The sequence below is a fragment of the Microtus pennsylvanicus genome, chromosome 10 (genome assembly GCF_037038515.1).
Source record: "Microtus pennsylvanicus isolate mMicPen1 chromosome 10, mMicPen1.hap1, whole genome shotgun sequence".
NCBI lineage: Eukaryota > Metazoa > Chordata > Mammalia > Rodentia > Cricetidae > Microtus > Microtus pennsylvanicus.
The window spans coordinates 5839545-5865442 of NC_134588.1; the positions used below are offsets into that span (position 1 = coordinate 5839545).

The 25898-nt window shown below is 42.5% G+C and overlaps 1 protein-coding gene across 7 annotated transcripts in view; it reads right to left on the bottom strand.

Moving 5' to 3' along the window:
- Positions 1-25898, bottom strand: part of Zcchc2 (zinc finger CCHC-type containing 2) — a 47216-nt gene that overhangs the window by 16136 nt on the left and 5182 nt on the right. For 3 of the 7 annotated variants that reach the window (XR_012912027.1, XM_075987630.1, XM_075987629.1), the window contains exons 2-7: positions 17639-17750; positions 14195-14271; positions 12282-12353; positions 5775-5887; positions 2247-2341; positions 17-100 (exon numbers count right to left, since the gene is read on the bottom strand). Coding sequence is in view for 6 of the 7 variants with exons in the window: in XM_075987630.1 (XP_075843745.1) it covers positions 17-100; positions 2247-2341; positions 5775-5887; positions 12282-12353; positions 14195-14271; positions 17639-17750 (553 nt within the window). In the remaining variant the exon portion in view is untranslated. The remainder of the gene's footprint in view (positions 1-16; positions 101-2246; positions 2342-5774; positions 5888-12281; positions 12354-14194; positions 14272-17638; positions 17751-25898) is intronic. The other 4 variants (XM_075987633.1, XM_075987632.1, XM_075987631.1 and 1 more) reach the window with 3 other exon arrangements.

The following is a 25898-nucleotide window of genomic DNA, read 5'->3' on the forward strand; positions in this document are numbered from 1 at the left end:
CTTAGTCTACAATTACCTTCTTCTTGACTTGAAGCTTCTGAGCTGTCTTCTTTTAAGTGTTCTAAAATCTTAGAAGTCTTCAGAGAGGACTGTAAGTTATCTGCAGGAAATAATTCAATACTACTAACTCTGGGAAAATTATAATAGTGAGATAAAAGAAAATAAGTATAATGATTATCCCTCTGCCCCAAGAAGAGGAGAGAGAAGGGTTTCTAGGGAAAGAACCTTTCTCCAAGGTAGGACCTTGAAGATGCACAGGTCTATCTGAGCGGAGTCCTGGAGCAAGCTGCTCCCTCAAGGTACCACCTGGCTGGAGCAAGTCATCCCACACCTGTCAGTCCCTGAAGAAGGACCAGATGGAGAGTGTCTCTACTATCTACTGTCTAAAGTACATTGTTACTGTTTAAACCCCTTAACAACACTGTGGGATACTGAACTGTTGTAAACCCCACCTTTCTGTTTTGTCACAGAGCAGCGACTGTGGGTCAGCACTAACCCACGAAACACACTCTGATGGCAGTGGACCACAGACAAGGTTAAGAGTGTTAAGACTGCTTGCTCAAGAGCATCCCATTGCTATCAGCATATGGGATACTGTTTTTTGCCCCAGGGTAACAAAAAGTATAGAGTTTTTAAGTGTGCAAATGAACCCTGACAACACTGTACTATTCTTCAGCAAAACAACTCACACATGTATAGACTGCTGACATGTTTACCCACAAGCCAAGATGTGTACTTTCAACAGTATTGTACATGTTCCATCTTCAGATAAGATCTGCCAGGCTCCTTAGCATTGCTTGTGAACTGAAAACCTTGCCAAGCCCTCAGACTTTGCCTTATGTATATGCATAATTCCCATGTGGGTGGCTTTCCTGGGCAGGGTGATAATCTCGGATAAAAGCTTAACTTTGCTTCAACGCCTTTTTAGAATGAACCAGGTGCTATTGGCAGATACTATTTAAAAAAAAATCTCACACTTTGATTTGGGGAGAAGTGCTGACTGTGAATAAGCATGACTTTAAAAAGCACCATCACTGTTCAGACATAAGCTCAGCCACGGAGCTGCAGTTGTACATCTTATTTCAGTCAGCTACTCCCAGAATTACACTTCGACCCTAACTGCTAACCAGGTTCCCAACATTTACGGCAGGTGCGCACAGCACACGGACCCCTTCAGCAGTTAGTCAAACTCTGAAAGGATCACGCTCAACAGTTAATCCCATTTCTTATCTTTTTACATACCTCAAACTTAGGAGGCGTGTATTTCCCTTTTCTTTTAGGTATAAAACAAAGACAAATGAAAATTAAAAAAAAATAAAGAAAAAAGTTCCTTAAAATAATGTCTGTGCTTGAAGTGAGTAAAAAATATCTATGGAATATATCAGCATTGTTGGCAAAACATCTGTTTAAAAGTCAGGCTGAGGAGAATTTGTAGAAAATTGACACAAGACAGGATTGATGAACACTGAAACAGGAAAGCAAAACAACACATAGAAGCAAGAGTGGGGAAAGTTCCTGAAGAGGCCATACTTCAGTCTGGGTTAACAGCCCTGACGTGATGGGTGCAGAGACGGAGACACCAAACAGTGAGTCACAGGCTCTAGGAAGAGCGGAACCTGCAAGTAGCTACAGCCAAGGGGTCCAAGGGAAGCTCAAGGACTTTCATTTAACATTTTGATTTATCAAACTTTTAAATTTTTTATCAAAGAATTAACAAATAAAATTTATTCCCAGAATAGTCCCAAGATAAGCTAGCATTTTTAAGCAGTACTCTAGGAACTAAAAGCTTACCCAAAACCACAGAAAGGCTGGGAAGGGATAAAAAAAATACAGCAACCTTTGTCTAGCAGAGGCTGGTCTTTAAGTTCTGACTATGTAGAGGTCGCATGGGGCGGTCAGGCTAAGGGACTGCAAAAGTCAGCAGTAGATGGCACTCCAGGAGGAAGGGACACTGTGCACCCTGCCAGGTGCAGCCAGCAGCTCTGTAAGACAGCTCTGAAGGACTGAAGGGCAGAGTTCTACAGCCCCAGCTGTACCAGTATCTTTAAAGGTGCAGTGTAAAGTTCACTAAAAATGACAAATATTTCTTAATTGCATATCTCTATTCCTTAACTTTTAACTAAAATTTTTCAAATTTGAACAACAAGATGGCACAGTAAGACACAAAAACCAAACCCTTCAAAAAACCAAAACACAAAACAAAACAACATTTCCCAGATTTCTACAGAGGGACAGAGGGCACTTACTGAGACTATGTTGAGACTCCGATGATATTGACCGAAAAAAGCTGCGGACTTTCTGACTCTGAAGAAAAGCCTGGGATGAAGTTGAGAATAGCTGCCTGCAGGAACAAGAGTTACATTACCTACCGGAGTGCGTATTTTAGTCTCCATTCAGACAATAAACCAACTGAGCGACTGCTGCATTCACACACCCGTGTGTGTGTGTGGGGGGGGGTCAAACCTTTCCCCAAAGAAAACATTTTCTGAAGTATTTCCACAGGACTGAATAAATTTTTAACAAAACCTATTTGCAAGAATCTATTAAACAAATTTATTTTTTCTGGGGAAGTTTCAAGCTTCCCCCAGCCCAAATAAAGGTCTTATTTCAGCTGTTTGTTTAGATGGTCCAAAAGCTGCTTTTCCACTCAGAAAAAGGCCTGCAAAGCCTCTGTCTTCCTTCCATCTGGCTGTGCTGAAGTGAGTATGTGGGGTTGTGATGTTAGGAGCACAGAGGCAAGTTACTGCCACATCATAAGGCATGGTAAGTCTAATTTACCATAAAAAACAAAAGATCATAAAGGAGCACCCTCACAGTTAGGGAAGAATTCTGTCACCGAGCTGTCCCCAGCCTCACTTTACTAATTTTTCCTAATTCTTATTTTGAGGCAATAACAGCCCAGAAGTGCCCCGACCTCCCGCAGCTCACGCTGGCATGCATGCCTGCAGCGCCGCACTGCTAGGCCAAGGATCCACTTGCTTTCGCTTTATTTAGAGTCTGTTTTCAATATCTGACTCTTAGAAGCTAATTAAAACCAACAAACTACTTTAAGTACTTTTTTGGAGATGGGGTCTTGTATTGCCTATGCTTGTCTCGAACTACTGCGCTCAGTAATCTTCCTGTCTTAGGGTCCCAGGGCTGAGGACTAGAGGTGCATACCATCAACGTCCCACTTTTATAATTAATTTTGAAGTAAGAAACGGCATAACATTCCAAATGTTCTTTTTCCCACATGTCCACTGAGCTACCCTGACAGTTACCAACACTCTGGATGTTTGTGTCCAATCGTAAGGGAGACAGAGATGGGACACAAAAGCAAAGACTGGGATTCCATTCTAACCATCACAGCACATCATAACACAAAGACAAATCGTCACTGTTAATTCTTATTCCATTCAAAGAGCTAAGAAAGCCACAAAAATCTAAACATATATAGATAAAAATTCATCATTTCATAAAGTAAACTGGCAATCTTACAGGAAGAGAGGAAGAAAGCCAACTTGAGCAGGAAGGCAATGACTCATCCATCCAACCAGTCAGTTCTAAACACTGGGGTTCAAAACTTGCCCGGCTATGGGGAGTCCTACTCTGAAGCAGGCCCTACCCTGAACATGACGACCTCTCCTCAGCACGTGAAGACTTTAGAGACAGACGTGCTGGAGCTACCTAGCCTCTCGGGACCTGAGAAGCAGGAGGGAGTGCTAGGGTTACACTATATGACTGTCACAAACAAAACAAACAATTTTAAAGGACTAAATAGTATTGAGAGGTAACTTAACTGTAGATCTTAATTAAAGGCAAAGAAAAAATTACAACATCAACAAAAATAAAAAATTATCTGGACAAGATGGATCTTTTTTTTCTCTTCTGAATTACCTCATGGTCTTGATTATTTGGTATACTTATCATGAAACACAAGGCTACCCAAATATAATTGTCATTGAACATCGAGCACTACACATTAAGGCATACCAAATTAAGCTTAGGAAACTGCATCTCTCCCCACCGAGAGGCAAAACAGTGGAGTTTAGTCCATTACTACTGAGTATAGATGGTCAGACTAGGTTCAAAGCACATACTGAAGCTAATGTAGACAGGGACCAGTGCACACTGACCTTCTGGTTCATTTAAGGGTCATATTCTATCACTCCCAGGTAGGCCCTAGGTTCATGCTGCTAGATATACCCTAGCCCTACAGTTCAGGTGGATGTAGTTCTGAGTACTGAATCAGCTGCAGAGGCCTGTATGAACCATCAGCACCTCCTGAACCTTACTGGTGTCAGAATTCTCTGCCCATCCCATGACTGGAGAGTAAGGAGCCACTTTCACAAGGTCCCCAAAAAGTATTAGGGCTCTCTGAAGTCTGAGCACACAGGCACTCAAGAATTCAATTGTCTGATACCTCTACTCACCTGTTCTTACCTGGCCTGCTCTCTGCTCCCCTCTTATCCTTTCTACTAGACCCTTCCACAGTGCCATCTGAGACTTACTAGCTGTAGAGCTTGTATGTCCTTATTCTTACTAAACTCAAGACTCCAACTCTTTACCACTGCCCTGGTGGAAGATGCACGCATGCGCCTGTACACCCTTGTCACCTACCCACTTCTAGATCCACCTTCCACATCCACGCTCAGTTTTGGAACCGGCTTCAGTTCTCTCCCACCCCAAGTCATGGATCAGTTGGTAATGACCTGGGTCTACAGCGGGAGTCATGCTGGGCTCCATCTCAGTCCTCATTTTCTCCCAGTCACACTCTGGCAATAGGTGCCATTCCAGATCCCTGCCTATCTCTGTAGGGGAGCAAGCACTCTTGCCTTCCCCTCCTTGGCAACGCCGATCCTAAGAACACTCTGGGACACAGTTTCCTTAGGAGGGCAAATTAGAAGGGTGTCACAAGCCTGACCCTGAGGTCATATTTACAGTTAGCCTTTTAGTAAGCTTAAATTTCCAGCGAAACACCAACTGATAACTACCATGCCCACACTCTAACCCCCGCACGTGAGCAGCTGCTTCAGCCCAGGATGTCTCAGATATCCCACGTCAACCACAGGGGATTCTTGGTGCTGTTAAGACGTACCTGGAGCTCCCAATCACACTACTACGCCACTCTGCTCACTTCTCCAACCCCGACCTGCTTTCCTACACCCCTTGCCTCCCTACCGTTCCACCTCGGAAGCCTCCATTCAGGACACATCAACCACCCAACTTTCTTTCTACCTAGACTGGAACTGCTGAAAAGACTTTTATACCCACACTTGATTTGTGAGGGAAGAGGAGGACCTGTAGCACCCATTACCCTGTTGGCCCCCCAGGGCATGGCTCTGGGAGAAAACAAAGGTAGGGTGTTTAAACACACTAGACACCACATTTAACCTTCATCTAAGCAACACAAACATCTCCAATGGTGCAACAACTTCACAAGGGCAAAGATCTGACCTTAACCAGCACTGGGCTCCAAGAAATGGCAGTGAGCGTGTGCCCCATGCTCCCATTCTCTGGACGACTCAGTCTCTCGCAGCCCAGCTACTGGACAAGGACATCCTCAATACAGCTTTATGGAAAACAACGACAGCAGCAGCAGAAACCTAAGAGGTTTAACTCACGATATTTTCAGGTTAAAAGAACCAAATTTATGCTGTTAAAGAAAGAAGGAAGACTGTGACACAGAGTTGCCACATTCTACTGTGAGCCCCGGCCTATCCAGAGGAAGAAGGCCTCTGCTCTCCCTCACAGCCTGTCCCAAGCACTCGTGGCCAGAGACTAGTGGCTGTTACCTTAAGATGGGCTCCAGGTCAGGGTGTCGCCGCTCCTCCCTTTTTAAAGACCCCTGATTTAGGGCTCCTAAGATGGTCTTGTCAAAGGTCTCAGAAGACAATTCCTTTGGAAGCTACAAGAGAAAAACAGTATCCAATGCTGAGTTCTTCAAACATATGAACAAATATAAACAGACTTAAAAAAAACTGCCTTCTCCTCAGCCAGCCCACAGCATTCTTTCCAAGGCTGACGTGGTACAGGTCTGTTCTAAGACTCAGATCTCCTGGGGCTTGCATAGATGCACTGGACACCATGTGTTCAGAACATGACTCGCACATGTGAGGCCCTATGCCCTTCGAGATGGCATCCATACAGAGCTTCAAGCTAAACTAGCATAGACAGCTGGCACTGTGATCTTGGAACACTATTCTGAAAAGTGTTGTCTCCATCTCCATAGTTATCAGTTTTGTGCTTCCTGCCGCTCACATTGTAATCTCAGCAGTGCTGGACAATTAAATGCTCTACACCAAATAAAGAACAAAGTTATGAAGGCTCGGTCAAATTCTTTTGAGTTTTATTTACACCAAAAACACCCATCAGAGCTGGTGATGGCTCAGTATTTGCTACTCAAGTTCAAAGCCCAGAACCCAGGCAAAGTGGATGGGAGAAGTGACTCTCAAGGCTGCCCCCGACCTCTACATGGACCCTGCACAAGCCACACCCGTAATTATAAAAACAAAACAAAAACCACCCTCCAGATTTTCCCTCAACATGATGGACGTGTCCTATGAGCAATGTGCTAGAATCTGTAAGAATGAATCATTTGGCCAAGAAAAATTTGAAATGAAGCCAAACTCTTATCATATTATTTAACTTGCTTAATTAAAAATATTCCTGGAAAATGGGTTCTAAAACTAACTTTCTAAGCTTTTCAAGAATTCAATTTTGACTTTTGGGATTAACTTCTGAATTACTGTCGCTTTCACTAAAATTCCTTTAGTGAACACAGTCCTCAAACACGAGGGCAAAGTGATGGCACTGAGGTTAGGCACAGTGATTTGGACAATGTCTGCTCATCAATCTGGGGAGATCACAAAATGGCATCTTCACTCTACCACGAAAACCATGTCCTCCAACACCAGCCTGAAGAAATGAATTCTGAATTGACACATTGCCCAAATAAAAAAATACTATTAATTTCAAAATGGACACTTTGACATCAGCGTATTAATATAGATTTTTGACAGTAGGTATTTATTACTAACTTTAAACATTAGTAAAACATATTATTTAGTGTATATAGTGTGTGCACGTGTATATGTATGAACATGTGTGTCTGCACACGTCGGGGAGACCAGAAGTTGACACCAAGTATCTCCCACCATTGCTTCCCAGCTCATCTTTTGAGACAGGGTCCATCTCACTGAATTCAGTTCACTGATGAGCTAGACTGGCTGGCCAGTGATCTCAGGGGATCCACCTGTCATTCATCACTCCAGTACTAGGGCCACAGACACGCTGGACTTCACGTAGTTTTTACATGGGTGTACTGCAAACACATCTACAAGTAATACACGGACAAAGAAGCTGTGGCAGAGAAGTCTATTTCAATTTTCAAGCCCCTGATAGTTGCTTTACACAACTGAGGCCCACCATGCAAAGTGCCACCAAGTTAATGCAATGTTCACATTACTGGACTGAGTGTGGCCACGCAGTCAGTGTGCAATCTAGTTTATTTTCATGTTGTTTTTGCCTTTTTTCCAGGGCTCACTCAATTGGGAGCTTTCAGGTGTTTCGTGTATATTCTATTTTATACTGGACTTTCTCCTCTCTGCATCTTAGTTATAACAGATCTAGTCCTATGTCAGCCTCCAAACAATCTCAGAGTAAGGAAAAGTTTTGTATCTAGATACAAATTTATCTTAAAAAGGCCAAAGCCTAATAAGCAGACCTTCATCTTTATTTTTCTTGTTAATAAGGTTAGCAAGAATAAATTGTTGATTCACAATAGGGAGTTGCAGCCTTCACCTCAAGGAGTTTCCTAAAAGGGTCAGTAACTCAAGTGGGAACGAAATGGCCTTATTTGTAACCATCTTAAGCTCCCACTGTGTGGTTTTGGATCTAACCTTGATGACAACTTGCTTGGTCAACACACATCTCGACTGGAAGCATCGACACCACCACTGACATCACTGGCGGGTTATCTGGCAGAGTCTTGTCAACTGATAGTCTCTGCAAGTGCGATCAGCTATCCTCTCCTGTGTATTAGCGACTTGCAAAGATTCAGAAGCTTTGATGGAACTAGCTCATCAAGACCTTGGTACCCAAGGATCTTGATGAACACAACAACTTAAGTTGATCATTCTACCTTCATATTAATAAAAGCCTGTATCTTCTTCCCTTACTTCATGAAGTAGGGCGCCATGAGGCAGCCCCTCATTGAAGAAGTTCTTTACTCTGAAAAGAAGCCAATCAACTTAAACCGTGTTATAAATCCCAAACCTGTCTTTCCTACTGATTTGTTGTCTTCACACTTTAATGGCTTACACTTGTGATGTCAAGACCCTGAATTTGACTGTCATGAAGAGACCACTGCAACACTGTCAGCTGAACCACGGGATGCTGGTTTGCTTTCTGAGCCATAGTAAGTTAGATCCAATGCAGACTTGCCAATCTTGCTCTTCAACTCAGGGGTAGCTAAAGTAGACTCCAGATGCCATAGAGTAGTTTACTCTTCACGACTAGACATGGCCGGGTCTGGAAACTGCTGTCCAGCTGCAGAAAACACAGCTAGCCATGGGCACACTCCATGTGCACCAGCAGCTGCTCCATTCTAATGTTAAGACAGAGTCTTTGAAGCACACGCTTTAAGAGGGACTGCAGTTTGTCATCTCTACAATTGTTCCTATGCAGTCATTCATAAAACCTCCCTACAATGTACAGTTCATTTCATTCACTCAAGAAGCTACCAAGCTTCCAAAATCCTACTCAGTTTGTCATCTCTACAATTGTTCCTATGCAGTCATTCATAAAACCTCCCTACAATGTACAGTACATTTCATTCACTCAAGAAGCTACCAAGCTTCCAAAATCCTACTCTGTTCTCACAAACAGCAGAGGAGGAAATAAAAATTCACAGAGCTGCTGTGGCAACATGGAAAACAAAACTGGAGGAGGCTAGGGCATGGAGGGCAGAAGCTGCTGTTCTCCCAAAGACAGAACTCAGCAACTCCAAGCCCCTATTATTTCTGGAAACTGTAGTGCAACTCAACACCAACCATACCCGTTCACAGCACCACTGCACAGGTGCTCAGATGGACAGATTCTGCTCTGGATTTCTACAAATAAAGTTAAAGATAGAAGCAGGCAACCTGAAGAATACTTGACAAGAGGCAATTTCTTTCTAGAAAGACAGTGAAGATTACCCCATGTAAGAGTGGTGTTCATACATTTAAGGAAAAGTGCTCTAGTCAAATGCTGGCTAAGCAGAGGGGTTAATTATCATGACCCTAAAGAACGAGTTAGGCATTTGGGAGTTTTGTTGTTGTTAAGCATTTATCTTTTAGAAAAACTATGTGATAGAAGAAATGTAATCTGTTAAGATACAGCACTGCTCAAGTTTAGGTAGACACAGAAGACTGCTAGAAGCCAGGCCACAGCCTGGCAGAGGGCTCTGTGTTGCTCATTGAACTCTCAGAGGAAGAGAGACATAGAGGTGGCAGTCTCACACACAAGCTGGCCTCGATGGGTGGCACTGTATCCTGTGGAGCTCATTCTCTAGCACTGGAGTTGTGTACTGAAGAAAACAGGAGACAGAGGAAACAAGAACACCCTGCTCCCAAATCCTGGTGGCTGCTCATAATTGTTTATTTAACTTATATTAAACGCTGGTAAATGTACCCTATCAAGACACAAATGAGCTAGCAGTAAGCAGAAAAGGTTCACAGAGGTATGCAAAGGAAAGAGGGGCAGATGCAACTTGGCTTTATCATCAGAAGCCAGCCAGCGTTTGCTCTCCCTGCTGCAATGCTGCCTGGCTCCTCAGCACCTGGCAGGGTCACAGCCACTCATTTCCCTGATGCCTCCCATTATTTCCTTAAGTCTGGCAGAAAAGGGCCCATGCTCAGAATGCTACTCTTCTATCTTGGTCTTCTTTCCATCAAACTGTGGAGGACTGATGGGTTAAGGAGAGACAGGGGCTCAACCCATCTTGATGGGCAGGCAGTTAGGAACCTGAATGGGTCAAGGAGTTCTCAGCCCTTAACCGACAGAACCCAAAAACCTATGTAAAACTAAACACTACCGGCCAAAATAAACAAACGCACACCAATAAAATTACTTCTAAGGACATTCTACTACACACCTACGTGGAGGCCCAAAAATGTGAGCCTATTTCCACCTTGTCTGAAGGTCAGGGAGTTTCAGCTGGCTCAAAGTTGTTGCCATCCCACCCTGACCAAAGGTCAGAGTTGGAACTTACTTCTTTTCTTTCAAGGTTATTTTCTGTTTCTACCTCAAAGTTCCCACCTAGATTTAGGTCAGAGAGTTCGGCTCACTCAAGGTTATTGTCAACAGGTGTGGCTAATATCCAGACCTTGTATTTCTGAAATAGAGAAGTAGATATGTTTCTACCTCAAACAAAGTCTAAGGATCCAACTAAATTCCTACTCCCTTATGGAGATAAGGGATTCTTTCCAGGAAGTGGTTTGCCTACAGAATGTTTAACTAGGAATGTAGCCCACAATCTTCAAATAGTCAGTTCACTCCTTCTATCATGTTGATGTGGTTTTTTTGTTTTCCATTTGTCGTTTTTTTGTTTTTTGTTTTTTAACTCCTGTCCTACCTTTTAGGATTGGGGTATTTAAGCAAATGGAAATTAAAGGCAGGCAATTTTCAGTATTCAGTGAACTCCCTCCCGGTACTTTCCTGTGTTTCTATTTTATTACTTTTACTCACATCTTCGTTCTCTTTTATTTTTCTAATCCCCATGCTCCTACCCTGGTATGCAAACTGGTCTCTGACACTCCTAGATGAGAGCCTTATACAGCTGTCATCAGAGAAGCTTCCTCCTGCAGGAGATGGGAACTAATACCCAGAGCCAGACATTCTACACACAGATCTTGGAATACACAGTTCTAAATGGAATATCCTCCATCTAATCTCTCTCCAAGGCGCAGGGAACCCCACTGAAGAGGGGACAGAGGACATGAGAGAAAGGCCCTTGGAATAGCTGAGCAAGGCTCATGCGAACTCAGGCTGAAGCAGCAAGTACAGGGCCAACACAAGTCTGTACCGTCCTCTGCATTATGTTACAGCTTTCAGTTTAACGTTTCGCAGGGATTCCTGAGTCTGGTGCCTTCCCATGGAACTCTTGTCCAACTTCAGTGTGATGGTTTTTATTTTGTTATCTCTTAGAAGCCTGTTCTTTTCTAATGAAAGACAGAAAAGAAGTAAGTCTGGATAGGAGGGGAGATGAGGAAAAACTGGGAGGAATAGAAGGAGGGAAAATTGTAATCAGGATATGAGAGAAAAAAAGAATCTATTTTTAATAAAAAAAAGGGGAAAAAAGAGAAAATTCAGTTTAAAATAAGCTACAGGAAAGACACTACTCAACTGCCTTAATCCAGACAGACTAACAAATCCCGCGAGACACCGTTTCGCCAGTGTATGGAGCATCAGCTACGCATTCTGCTCAAGCCCCCAGACTGTGAAAACTCAGTCCCTTGCAGTTTCAAGAATCAACAGTCACAGACATGAGCTCAACAGAAGACACATATAGTGGCAGGCACACAGTGCAAATCCGCAAATGCCAGGTGCTATCAGTTCAGTAAGGACACTCTAATATGAAATTTGGTAACTGAGTTATGAATATTTCCTGTTTCTGGATTTTGCAGCTTTATCTCTCTGTTAACAATAAGCTGTGAAGTATTTGCTTACTGTGCAATAGTAATTTATTGATCATGTAGACCTAGCTTCCCCTTTTACTGTTTCTTTCATTTTTTAATTAAATCTAACTAGAAGACTTTATTTACTCAAGGGAACAGGTAAGGATGTGTACAAAAAAAGAACAAAAAGAAAAAACAAAAACACAACAATCTTTTGACAATTCCATCATCTTCTCCTTTTGTGGATGGGGTGGGAGAAGGTCAGGCTCCGAGGAAAACAAGATTTAGGAAAAGCCCACAGATGCAGAGCTTCACAGTTGGTAGGTAGCACAGGAAATAAGCCTCATACCACTACAGACACTGTCCCGGGGGAAGAGCCCTTCCTTAAAAAGAAACATCTCTGCTAGGAGCTAAGCATGGGGACCCATTTTCTAAAGAGAATCCCTTTGCCACTTATGCCAGCAAAATGTCACGTAAGAGATACAATGTTCCGTAAGAGATACAATGTAACATTTCCTACTGCTCACATTCCTTGTGTCTGGAGCCAACTCTGTGTGTTTTCATTCCTCGCTGCTTTGATGCTGAAACTTTTGGAATCTTTCTGTCATACACAAATCTTAACAAGGAAATCTGTAATGTTACCTTCAGTAGGAACTCCTGTAGCTCTTGGTGGGTTTTTGTTACTGTTGTGACTGAAAGGTCAGACCAATTTACCTGATTTAAGAAAACACAGATTGCATGGTTATTGCTTAGGCAGGAACTGGTTGGGGAAAAAGCCATGTGTAAAACAAAAGGCCTTACTTAAAATTTAAGATTAGCAATCAGAAATATAAAGTTCTTCTAGCGTTATCATAGCTTCTATAAATGTGTTTAATCTTACATTGACATTCTACTCAAAAGTTTTTCAATAATTTGTTTCAAATTACACTTTAAAAAGCAGCATTTTAGTAATTTTTAGGAACTAATTTTTCAGAAATGTTTTGCTTTTTTGGTTAAATACAAAAATGATACTATGACAGGGTAGAGCCAAAAGATAAAATCCTGTCCCCTGTTGCTCACTAAATGTACAATTCCAAGAGAAACAGTCAGGGCAGTGTTTCCCTCTTTGGTAGTACCATTTTACAGGTGAGGGAGATTTAGCTTCTGAAAAGATTATCACTTTGATTTCAGACGTTTTAAATCCTAGAAAAATGCTTCAGTGCGTCTGATCACCTCCATTTCCAGGTAGAGAGAATGAGCTAAGTGTGAGCCAGAATGAACACAGGATCAGGACTATGCTGGCTCCTAGACACTAAGAATTCTGTGAACTTCAATTTCTACTGTACATCTGATTTAAGTAACTACCTGAAATATGCTAATATCTAAGTCTTATCAATTAAACATATAACAATTAGATAAAGCACACAAAATTCTGCCTAGCAACCCTGTTTATTGGTTGGTACCATTCTTACATGATAATCATCTCCGTGGGTAGGTGGATACTGGAGGAGACATGACAACTCAAGTCTGAGTTAGTCTCGTGTCACAGTCACACAAACCAAACAAATGTTTAAGAGTTTCTACAGTCACCATCACCTCAAAGATGGGGGCTTCGGCCTGAAGCAAGAGCAGCCAGGGGTTAAGAAGGCTCTGTAGAGAGGAAGCATTTGAGCCAGATGAGCTGTGCTTTGGTCCAAGGTAAGGAAAAAGGTCTACAGAAAAGCAGTGCACTCCGACAACTAGAGGAGAAGCCAGCATGCAGAGTTTCAAGGGCAAAGAGTCAAATATGCCAAAAGTGAGACACATGGAAACTGGAAACGGAAACCACAAAGCCAAGGAGTATTCTCCTTCAAAGTAGAAGTTAAAAGAGTTTTAAAATTCATTCAAAGAATGTACTGAGCAAGGCAGACACAGTAGGATGGCAGAGGCTGAAGATGATCTACTCAAGGATCAGTGGAAGCTATAGTGAGTGGTAGCAGTCTGCAGAGGAAGGAGAAAACATTCTACCAGAGGGTTACAAGAGTCTTCGGGAGAGAGGACAGCTAGAACCTGGCAAGCAGTGGCTCTTGGAAGAACTGACGCGAGGCTGCAGAGAACCCTGGCTTCACTCCACGGAGGTTTAGAGTATAGTATGTGTGATCCAACATTAGCAGGCTCAACAGTGAAGCTGCAGCAGAGAGAAGCGGGTGGAAAGTCTTACCCTGACAGTAACAGAATCTGACCGGACCCTGGGGTTCTCAGGCAACAAGACAACAAAGCCACAAAGCGGGGGTGAAAAAGCCCCATGAGGAACAGGGAAGCAGGGCAGTGATGCCAGGACAGAGAAGGTCAGTGGTCTGCAAATACTTCTGAAAACATTTGCCTTTACTTTTAAAGGCTATACCTTACACTTTTAATAGTGTCCCCAAGTCTAAGGTTCTTGTTTTTAAAAACTACCATATTTACCTACCTACCTACCTACCTACCTACCTATATACCTACCATCTTTAAAGTAGTAAACCCGTTAGCAGTTTAGTTCTTCTAAAGATCACTTATTGTAGTAAATGATGCATCTTTTGGGGGTAAGAATAGCTTACTTTGAAAGTGTACTCCCAATATTTGTCAGCCCTTTTTCTCTGGACTCCTTTCAACATTATCTTCTCAATGTGTACAGCTGAAAGAAAAAACACACATGCTGACTGTGTTAGAGATTACACACATATTCAGTTACCTAAAGTAATCTTATAACTTGACAAATGCTAGTAATTAAACTATTTACTTACTCTTCACAACTAAACTTAACAAACGGATACACAGCAATATGCCACTCATCCATGCATGAGTGGATGTTTCCTATATATGTTAGATGCTGAATGCCCAAGAGGGTTAAGCAGTCAACAACAAAAACGAAATATGCAAAGAGACTTTACTGAATATTTTCTCTGCAGGATAACAATGAAAATTCAGATTATCACAGGGGCTGGAGACATGGCTCAGAGGTTAAGAGCATTGTCTGCTCTTCCAAAGGTTCTGAGTTCAATTCCCAGCAACCACATGGTAGCTCACAACCATCTGTAATGGGGTCTGGTGCCCTCTTCTGGCGTGCAGGCATATACACAGATTATCACAATACAGCACTTTGGTGTCAACTTACTACACAAGGCTTGTTCAATTATTTATACATAATAGGAATAAATTAGAAAGTATCTTCTTGTTTTTAATTTGTATAAGTGTTTGCCTACATGTATATATGTGTATCACATGCATGCCTGCTGCCCACAGAGGCCAGGAGATTCTGTATCTCCTGGAGCTGGTAAAATGTAGTATAAACTGAGCACCATAAGGGACCCTGAAGTCTCGCTGTAAAAGCACCATATGTACAGTTCCAAGGATGGAATGGTGGACATAGTGAAAACATGAGAACAAGCAGTCTATTCACAAACTAAGCAAACATGAAAGCCCCAGCCACTCACTCTATAGCTCCCTCAGTAAATTGTCATAGAAAAGAAAAACTGGGGGGAGAAAGTCAATCTAAAAAGGCCGCTCTACAAACTGTAACACAAGGTCTTCAAGACAACAGATAGTTGCTCGGGGTGCAAACTAGGGAAACCATACTTACTTGAGCTGAGGTGGCAGCATCAGAGGCTGACAATAATGAACTTGATAATGGTGCCAGAAAAGAGGTTGGGAAAGCAATGCAGTGGGGTGGGGTGGGGTGGGGAGAGAGGACCACTGATGGATTCAGGGGAATGATGACAAAGAAGGAAGGGTGACTCATTCTGCTCTAGAAGAAGTGTAAGTAGCGAAAGCACAGCCGTGAGAGTAAGACTGTTACAAACCATGGAAGATGAGCAACCAGAGGACACGAGGCACAGAAATGCAGCAGGGAAATGCATTCAGAACAAGCAGGGAGAGAGTACTAACAGCACTTTGGCAATCTTCCACAATGTATTACTTTCTGGGCTGCTTCAGCCAGCCTCTCTGGGCTTCAAAAATACTGAGGGAAGCCGGGCGGTGGTGGTGCACGCCTTTAATCCCAGCACTCGGGAGGCAGAGGCAGGCGGATCTCTGTGAGTTCGAGGCCAGTCTGGTCTACAAGAGCTAGTTCCAGGACAGGAACCAAAAGCTACGGAGAAACCCTGTCTCGAAAAATCAAAAAAAAAAAATACTGAGGGAGAAGGGAGGAACAAAAATTCTCAAGTACCAGATGGTGATTCTCAGACCCGTGCAATGCTACAATGACCAAAGAGGGATGAGAAGCCCTGGGTTTCCAAAAGCTGCTATACTGAGAAACAGAGCAGCACTGGCAGAGTGCCCGTCTAGAATGCACGAAGTTCTGGGTTGATCCCAGAACAGCACAGGCAAAGGCATGTGAACTGTGAACAAGGCCAGCTTGGGTCATTTAGCAGGATCTGTTTCAAAAAGAAACAAGACAAGAACAGAGGCATGTGCACTTCCATCCTGCAAACCGCTGGGTTCTTGGCTTTCTGTCTCTCATTCTCTCCCTCTCTCCGTGTGCGTGTGTGTGTGTGTGTGTGTGTGTGTGTGTGTGTGTGTGTGTGTGCGTGCCTGCCAGAAGTCAAATGTGGGCTGTCTTCATTAATCATTCCCTACCATATTTTGAAATTTTATTTTACTGACCCTGGAACTCACTGACTCAGCAAAATATCTGACTGCCTGGCGAGCCCCAGGGAGCCTCCTCTGCCTTCATCTCTCCAGCACTAGAATTATAGTCCCACATGTTGCTGTGCCTGGCCTTTTGCATGGATGCTAGGGATCTGACTTCCAAGTCCTCAAGCTTGCAAAGCACTTTATCAACTGAGCAATCTATTTCCCAAACCATTAGTGTTCCATGTTTAGCAGAGGAGAGAGAGAGAGAGAGAGAGAGAGAGAGAGAGGGAGGGAGGGAGGGAGGGAGGGAGGAAGGGAGGGAGGGAGGGAGGGAGATGACTTGATGCTGCTGCTCCTTGCTGGGAACATGCTTTACCTTCATCCTGGATTTGAAGTTATGCCTGCTGCTACCTGTCTTAACCCTCATAAACTAAAACCAGAGAGCAGTATTACATACCATGTTTTTAACAGTTAGAAATGAAGAACCACACATATTCCTACCTTAAAACTGACTGCTATCATTTGAAATAGTCTTCCTTTTCTAATTTTTTTAATGAAAACGAACATAAGACCAAGCTCTGCATCAGGTTACTCTGAGTTCAAGGAGCTGAACAGAAGGAGTTTACATTTCTTCCTAACTAAACAGACACACTTCTATCCAGGAAAACTACACATCAAAAAGATTCTGACTCAAAGGAGGCATACTGACACGAATTCAGAGCTGTAACCCAGTGTGTCTTATGCATCCTTGGCTCATCTACAACCTACACAGCAGCCCACACTTTGATTCAAGTCTTCTCATTACGGGCTTATGGACACCCCAAATGCAAAGAAGAGGGAACACTCAAGCCCAATCCTTTCTAGGTGACACTGTGCCTGCATCCCATGTGCCGTGCCTCTTTAAAACTGCATGGAAAATGGATTTGTGAACAATTTCTTCATCCTCTTACTATGACCTCTGCTCATTTCCTTTTCTTTCTTTTTAGTAGGCATGACCACACTCTATAGCCAAAAACACTATGAAAGTACTTGAAAAACAGGATAAAATCTTTGCCCTACAGAAACACACAGAGGTTTAAGAGACAACCCCAAACACAACTGTCTGACACAGGCCCCACACGTGAGAGGACAATCCAGAACACAGAAGTCACAACAACGGGAACACTGCTTTTGGGCAAAAGCCTAGTACCAACAGGATTTCTCTACAAACAAGAGTGAAGAGTTAAATAGCACTGGGGCTAGTGACGCAGCTCAGCTGACAAGAGTGTGTGTCTGGCACCAGACCAGCTTTAGTTATATAGTAAGTCTGCCGCCACCTTGGGCTATGTGAGAACCTATCTCCCAACCAACAAACCCCACCAGCAGCATTGACAACAACAAAAAACCTTGAGTGTAAACAATGCCTTGTCTTAAGTTCAAATACAGCATACCTTCTCGCTGAGCCCTGTGAGGGGCCAGAGTGAGTCCATCTTGAGGTATCTGGGCTTGTTCTACTAAGCCAGTCTCGTTATTCTGTATATAATCACCACAAGCAGAGTCGTTCTAGAAGAGAAGACAATGTGTTAATCTACAGCAGAGCAGAGAGTTTCTATGAGTCAAGTCCTGCAGTCTGAGTAACTGTACTTAAGTTACCATGACTAGACATTAAGGGTGGAGAGAAACCAAGTGTTAAGAGTCACAAGTAGTAGTATAAATGTTTATTTTATTTAACAGTAATAATCTTTTCAAACATTTACTTTCCCAGCTATTTTGACACACAAAAATCAAATATTGCTTGCTAACTGGAGTTGCCAGTAGTGTCATTTTATACCAGGTGAACCGGAATCAAAATGATATATAAAGGGAATGGTACACTTTATGTTAATTTCCCAAGTAAGTGCATTAGCACTTTGTATGTTAATCACTACATAAAGTTTACTTACTGACTGGTTTATTGACAATCTATTAGGATGCTCTGTTAGGAAAAAGTGTTACCAACAGCACCATTAACACACACCAAATCGTTCTAAGAAACACTGTGTATGGATAGCTTACCATTAAAGCCAAGCCACTCAGAAACTATTGGGAATCCTGACTGAGTCGACTCGGTCCATCACTAGTAACTATGGGTGTGCACCCCAAAGGTTGGATGTTTACAATAATAAAAAGCACACCAAGCTTACAGCTCTCCAGAATTAAAGCAGTGTTATGTTATGTTGTTATTATAAGATGGTGGGTAAGTTAAAAACCAGAAAATAGCCCTGTCATTTCTCTATCCTAACATTTTATCTCCTCCTCTCACCCAGAACCTCAATAACACTCAAATACCACTCATATCAAGGCCACTTGTCAATAACGCACTGACTTTTCAATTGTGTAATGACAAATAGAGGACCTTAAACTTCCAAGGATCACGTAAGGTATCCTGCTGTCCAATGACAATGAGTGTGGGATTCTAGCTGACAATTCTACTTATGTGAATAAACTCCATTAAATACTCTTGGGAACTAAGCCTTACATCCACCTTCCGGACATCCAAGACACTAGGAGTGATAAAGCACCCTGTGGTGAGGAAAGCACAGATCTCTTCAGTGCCAACGGCTGACACATTTGGCCTCACAGATGCTACTAATTATATTATCAATTTTTAACAATAAACTCATATTTATCCTAACTCAGATCATATAATTTTTCCTTGCAGCCAACATTTGCCAGAGAGGGTCTGCTAATTAAAAATTCAACACCTTTCTAAGTACTTTAAAAAAATTAATAGCAAAAAAAAATTAATAGCAACACAGTGCTGGCAATATGGCTCAATGGCAGAGTACCTGCTTAGCAAGTGCAAGGTCCTAGGTTTCATCTCCAGTACCATAAAAAACAAAAGCAGAAATGAAGCGTTCCAATCTTCCCAAACCGCTATTATCTGAAAGAATCTTTCGGTTTCAATCACTTCTTTTTCTTTTTATTCCTTCCATTTTTACTTTTAACTACATGTCTGTTATGCATGGGTACGTGCACATAAGAACAGGGGCCTGAAGAGGCCAGAGGTCTAAAGACATCCCTAGAGTTACAGGGACCCGGGTCCTCTGAAGGAGCAGTATGTACTCTTAACCAATGACCCATCTCTCCACCCTTACTCCGTTTCTTATAGCAGCCAAAATAAGATTTCAGTTTAAAACTATATACCTTCAAACGTAAACAAATGAAAAAATGCAACAAATTACTATAAAAATGCAAATTGAAGCACAATGAGATCACTTTACGTCTAACAGAATGGTTATTGTCCAAAATAAGGGGAGAAAAGTTGAAGAAGTAGTATAATCAATGCCACCAAATACTCTAAAAAGAGTAAAGCAGCAAATGTTACAATACCTTACCACAGTTAATTAATAACACTGCTTCCACAAGCATCATATTCAAACCATGGGGAAGTAGTTTGCTTCACAACCAAAATCACAAATCTGAAGTTACTTTTAAGAACAAAACTGTTGGGCATTGCGGCACACGCCAGTAATCCTAGCTGTACAGGAGGCTGAAGCACAAGGAGCTCAGGTTCAAGGCCAGACCAGCAACTTAACAAGATTCTGCCCCAAAATGAAGAGAAATGGGCTGAATAATAAGTAAGAGAGGGCCTATGCAGCAACCTGTTTAATAAATTAGGCCCCAAGTCCACCAACCATAAAACACCTGCAAACCATTTCTTATCCCAAGGCTCAGCAGTTTTGGCAGTACTGTGAAACTGTTCAAACTGAATTTAGAAACTGTTTCTAGAATTCACAAAGAGCTATGAAGAACATAATTGTGGAGTTTATTATCACCAAATGGGAAAGGCTGTCAGTCATGCTGCCCCCGTCTGCACATATCACACACCATGATATTCAGTGGAGGAAAGATGCCATGATGTTTGATGTCACTGTCTATATAGGAATGACATCTACCTTCCCATTAAGTTCTGGTTCCCACCTTTGTGGGGGAAATCAGCCAAGAAGTTTCGGTTCTATAGCAACTATGACACAAGAGGCTCTAAGCTCAACCAAAGGCAAAGTTTTGAGAATTAACCCAGAGCATCTGACACAACCAAGTTCCAGATTAAGAAAAACATATCTTGTATCTTAATTGAGCTGTAACCATAAAATGGACACATCTCAGAACAGGCATGATATGGAGGTCTGCTATGACTATGGAGTCTTTCTGGTGGCTTACTAACTAGAAATGTGGATCACAGATGATTCAGCAAGGGGGTGGCAGAAAAGGCCACTTTAAAGCTTGACTGAAGAGTGTATGAGAGGTATTTATGGACTACATACACTCTGCTCCAACAGTCCACACCAGACAAGGCCACAACAGCTTTGTTATATGTATATTCTTCTTAATATGATACTTGGGATAACAATGGCAAAGTATGCAGGCTGGAGGGGAAACAACATGGCAGGGAAACTGTCACTATGGGGGGCTCTGTAAACTTACTAACTGAAAAATTAAAACTAGTGACCTTTGCTAGAGCAGTCCTGGGATGGTGAACTCCGTGGGAGCAGGAGCAGCATTTGTGGAAGCAGTCCTGGGATGGTGAACTCCTGGGAGCAGGAGCATTTGTGGAAGCAGGCCTGGGATGGTGAACTCCTGGGAGCAGCAGCATTTGTGGAAGCAGTCCTGGGACAGCAAGCTCCACAGGAGCAGGAGCGGATCCAGAACAGAGATATTTGCGGAGGCAGAACTGAGTCAGCCACCTGGCCTAGGTCACAGCAGACCTGAGACAGTGAACTCAACAGGAGCAGGTATAGGGAAGCAATTGTTGAGCAAGTGGGCCAGAGACTGCTGCGAGTCATGGTGTGAATCTGGAACTTCTGAGGGAGTAGCCCTGAGCCAGGACCTCTGCAGGTCCAGGCGCACCCGAGTTGGGGACCTCCAAGGGAGAAGATCAGAGCCAGAGGCCTTTGCAGGACCAACCCCAAGCCAGAAACCTCTGCAGGAGCAGATCCAGACCAGGGACATTTACAGAAACAGGTCTGAGCTGGCAACCTAGACCAGAGCAGGCCTTAGACAGCAAACTCCACAGGAGCACAGCACACTCCAGGAGCACTGAGCGACCTCCAGGAACATAGAGTGACCAAGGGGGCAACTAGAACTGTGGCACTGACTGTACCACGAGGAACAACCATCGGAGCCTTGGATCCACTGGCACCTAGAAGATTAGAAGACTGATCATCAGAATCACATTCAGCCCCAACCACACCCATTAGAGGAGAAGATGAGTAGACAAGAACACAGGCAACATCACAAAGAGCAACACAACACCAGTAAAATCAAGAGACACTACAACACCAAGACTTGAACAACCAAATATAGATGAAGCAGAAAAAAAAATGACCTAAAAATGACTTCAGGAGAATGTTTCAGACTCTTAAAAAGGAAATGAGAAATTCCCTCAGAGAAATGGAGGAAAAGGCAAACAAAAAATTGGAAGACATAAGCAAATCCCTCAAAGAAAATAAAAAAAAAAAGCAATCAAACATATGAAAGAAACTATTCAAGTCTTGAAAACTGAAGTAGTGACAAGAAAACACAGGCCAAGTGAATTATAGAAACAGAATACAAGAGATGGAAGAGAGAATCTCAAGCGCTGAAGATACAACAGAGAAAATAGACTCACCAGTCAAAGAAAACATTAAATCTAACAAAAGCTTAACCCAAAATATCCAGGAAATATGGGACACCATGAAAAAGCCAAATCTAAGAATAATAGGTATAGAAGGGTAAGTTCAACTCAAAAGCACAGAAAATATATTCAACAAAATCATAAAAAAAAAACTTGCCCAACCTAAAGAAAATTATGCCTCTAAAGATACAAGCTTACAGAACATCAAATAGACTGGATCAAAAAAATAGTCCCCTTATCACATAATAATCAAAACACTAAACATAAAATTAAAGAAAGAATATTAAGAGCTGCAAAAGAAAAGGCCATATAAAGGCAGACTTATCAGAATTACACCTGACTTCTCATTGAAGACAATGAAAGCTGGAAGGTCGTGGTCTTCTGCAGACATCAAAAGACCACAGATGCCAGCCCAGACTACTACACACAGCAACACTTTCAATCAACAAAGAAGGGCAAAACAAGATATTCTATGACAAAAAAAAGATTTACACAATGCCTAGCCACAAACCCAGCCCAACCCAAAGTACTAGAAGAAAAACTCCAACCCAAGGAAGTTGGCTACATCAACAAAAATACAGACAATTGATGATCTCAAAACAGCATATCCCAAATAAGGGGAAAACGCACAAATTAACATCACCAGCAACGAAAACTAACAGGAGACAGCAATCACTGATCATTAATATCCCTTAATATAAACGGACTCAACTCACCTATAAAAAGACAGAGGCTAACAGACTGGATATGAAAACAGAATCCATCCTTCTGCTGCATACAAGAAACACACCTCAACCTCAAAGACAGACATCGTCTCAGAGTAAAGGGTTGGGAAAAATATTTCCAATCAAATGGACCTAAGACACAAGCTGGTGTAGCTATCCTAATATCTAACAAAATAGACTTCAAACTAAAATTAATCAAAAGAGACAAAGAAAGACATTTTATAATAGTCACAGGAAAAATCCATCAAGAGGAAATCTCAATAACAAATATCTATGCCCTAAATACAAGGGTATCCTCATATGTAAAAGAAACACTTCTAAAGATTAAACTATACATTAATCCCCACACACTAATAGTGGAAGAGTGCAACACACCACTCTCACCACTGGAAAGGTCAGTGTGATAAAAGATTAACAGAGAAATTAGGGAAAACTAGCAGACGTTATGACTTCCAGTTTAGTGATTTAATGGGGTTCCTGCATATGTGAAGGAGTGAATTTCTGTGTCTATATCTGTTTCTAGTGAAACTTATGTCCAAATGGATCAAAGACCTCAACTTAAAGCCAGCCACACTGAACCTCATAGAAGAGAAAGTGGGAAGTACACTTGAATATATTGGCACAGGAGACCACTTCCTAAATATAACTCCAGCAGCACAGACACTGAGAGAAACAATTAATAAATGGGACCTCCTGAAACTGAAAAGCTTCTGTAAAGCAAAGGACACGGTCAACAAGACAAAACAACAGCCTACAGAACAGGAAAACATCTTTACCACTCCCACATCAGACAGAGGGCTCATCTCCAAAATATACAAAGAGCTCAAGAAATTGGTCATCAAAAGAACAAATAATCCAATAAAAATGGAGTACAGGCCTAAACAAAGAACTCTCAACAGAGGAATCTAAAATGGCTTTAAGACACTTAAGGAAATGCTCAACATCCTTAGTTATCAGAGAAATGCAAATCAAAACAACTCTGAGATTCCATCTTATACCTGTAAGAATGGCCAAAACCAAAAACACTGATGACAACTTATGCTGGAGAGGTTGTGGGAGTCCAAGCTGGTACAGCCCCTCTGGATATCACTGTGGCAACTTCTCAGATAATTAGGAAACAGCCTTCCTCAAGACCCAGCAATACCACTTTTGGGTATATATCCAAAGGATGCTCAACCGTGCCACAGGACATGTGCTCAACTATGTTCATAGCAGCATTGTTTGTCATAGTCAGGACCTAGAAACAATGTAATGCTCTTCATCAGAAGAGAGAGAGAGAGAGAGACAGAGAGAGAGAGAGAGAGATATTAAGAATGTTGATATCATGCCATGGGGAGAAGTGAGACTGAATGTGTTCAACTAAGCATTAAGAAAGCTGTAGCACAATAATGCTATTATAGAAGTTTATGGCGAGAAGTGGGAAATAAGGGCAGCAGGTTTTATCCTGCGAACTGGCCTTGTGTATCTCTTCATGCTTCTGCTCCTTCAATCTAAACACTGTCGGCTATTAAGATGGCAGGTGTGCATGCAGGTGGAAAACACTCTATATTGGACACAAAATGCCAAAGACGCAGGAACCAAACAGTCCTCGGCTATTGAAGAAATGAGGAAGGAGGGCCAAGGTTTGCTTCACTCCTGTGCCAATCAATACAATCCCCACAGCACGGTGTTTCGGAATGAGGTAACAAGAACAATCTTAGGGGTACAGAAGGACCTAGACATGTACACACACCCTCCCTAGCCTACACCTACGTTCCATCTCCATTTTTACAATCATACCCCAGGAGATGAGAATGCACAACAAGATCAGAGTCCTAAGCAGGAAGCATGACAACCCAGGTCCCAGCAGCCTTCTAGGCACCTCAGCAGAGCCACAGCTTGACCTTCAGTCCAGGTGAGTTCTTGGAACCATGCAGAAATTTAAGTGTGTGTGTGTGTGGGCGGGGGGGGGGGGGGGCGTTGACCATGAAGCACAGGCAGTTAAATGTACGCAGCACTGGTCAAGTATCCGGAGTGTACACTTCGGCACACCCGTGAGCACAGCCACTTACCCCAGTATGACTAAAGCAAGAGCTTTTCTATTCACCGTTGCAGGGCTTCAGGTCGGGCTTGTTCTGAAGTGGGACTCTAAACTCCACCACACTTTCCTCTCCAGGACCATTCAAAACAAAAACCAATTCTACTGTAGAAAACTATCCCAATTTAGACTGCATTAATAATAAGCCTAATGACTTCTCTGAGTGGTCATTTCAGTGACCAAAGTAAAGTTTTAACTTTCTAAGCACAAGCAAGGTATTTTCCGTCCCCCTTTTCCCTCCCCCTCTCATGCCAATCACAAACACTGGAGCTCAAACACTGAAGGAGACACTCTGTATAGTCAGTTACCCAAACAGTAAGACAACAGTTCATAATCACGACCTCTCCTACTGGTAGACCACCACTTCCGGGTCTGCACACATTTGCGCCTCCGTACAAATAAAACCAAAAAAGAAAAAAAAAAAGAAAAAAATCACTGTTCACTGCTTCCACTCTAACAACAATTCTTCTATATATTTGAAAGTCTAGGCTTAAGAAATTATGGCTGAGAAAATTATAATACATGCAATGCTGATAAAAAAATAAAGACAGAGAACATTGATAATAAACAAGATTTTCCTGCTTTTATAGAGTTCTCTGCTCCTGTGATAATCTAGTCTGTCTCTGTACACGGACAGTGTGAAAGGGAGGTGGCCTGTTCTTTTGGTTCCTGTGCTCTAGCGAGTATTTGACCTTTGGTTCGCTACCAGTGACTCAGTAGCAGTGTTTGGTGCTCATTCAGGAGTAGTTTATTTGAGGTCTTATGTGTGTTTCATCTGCATGCATGTATGGGCACCATGTGTGCCTGGTACCCTTGGAGGCCAGAAGTGGGCATCAGATTCCCTGAAATTAGAGGTGGTTTTGAGTTGCCATGTAGGACCTTTGCCCGGTAAACTGTTCCTGGAGCATGCTTTCCTGCTCCCGCCCTCTCTTCCCAGGTCTGACTCTCACTCAGAGATCTCTACCACACAAAAACCAACCTGTCCACAGAGAAGGCTGTGCAGGTGCGTAGTGGTCTTAGCCGGAGGAAGAGCACTTGCATTCCTTCTACACCTGCATCCCAGGAGAAAAATCACTGAACAGGAAACCACGTGCTTTATTTTGGTAATTATCTGCTAACTAAAATAGTGACTACCTGATTGTAAAAAGGCTCTCTGAACAAGAGTTCTTATACCACAGCTGCTGCTTTTACTCTTTGCTGCAGCCAAACATTTGACATGAAGACATGGCTATTCCTGCTCCTACCTCCACCTC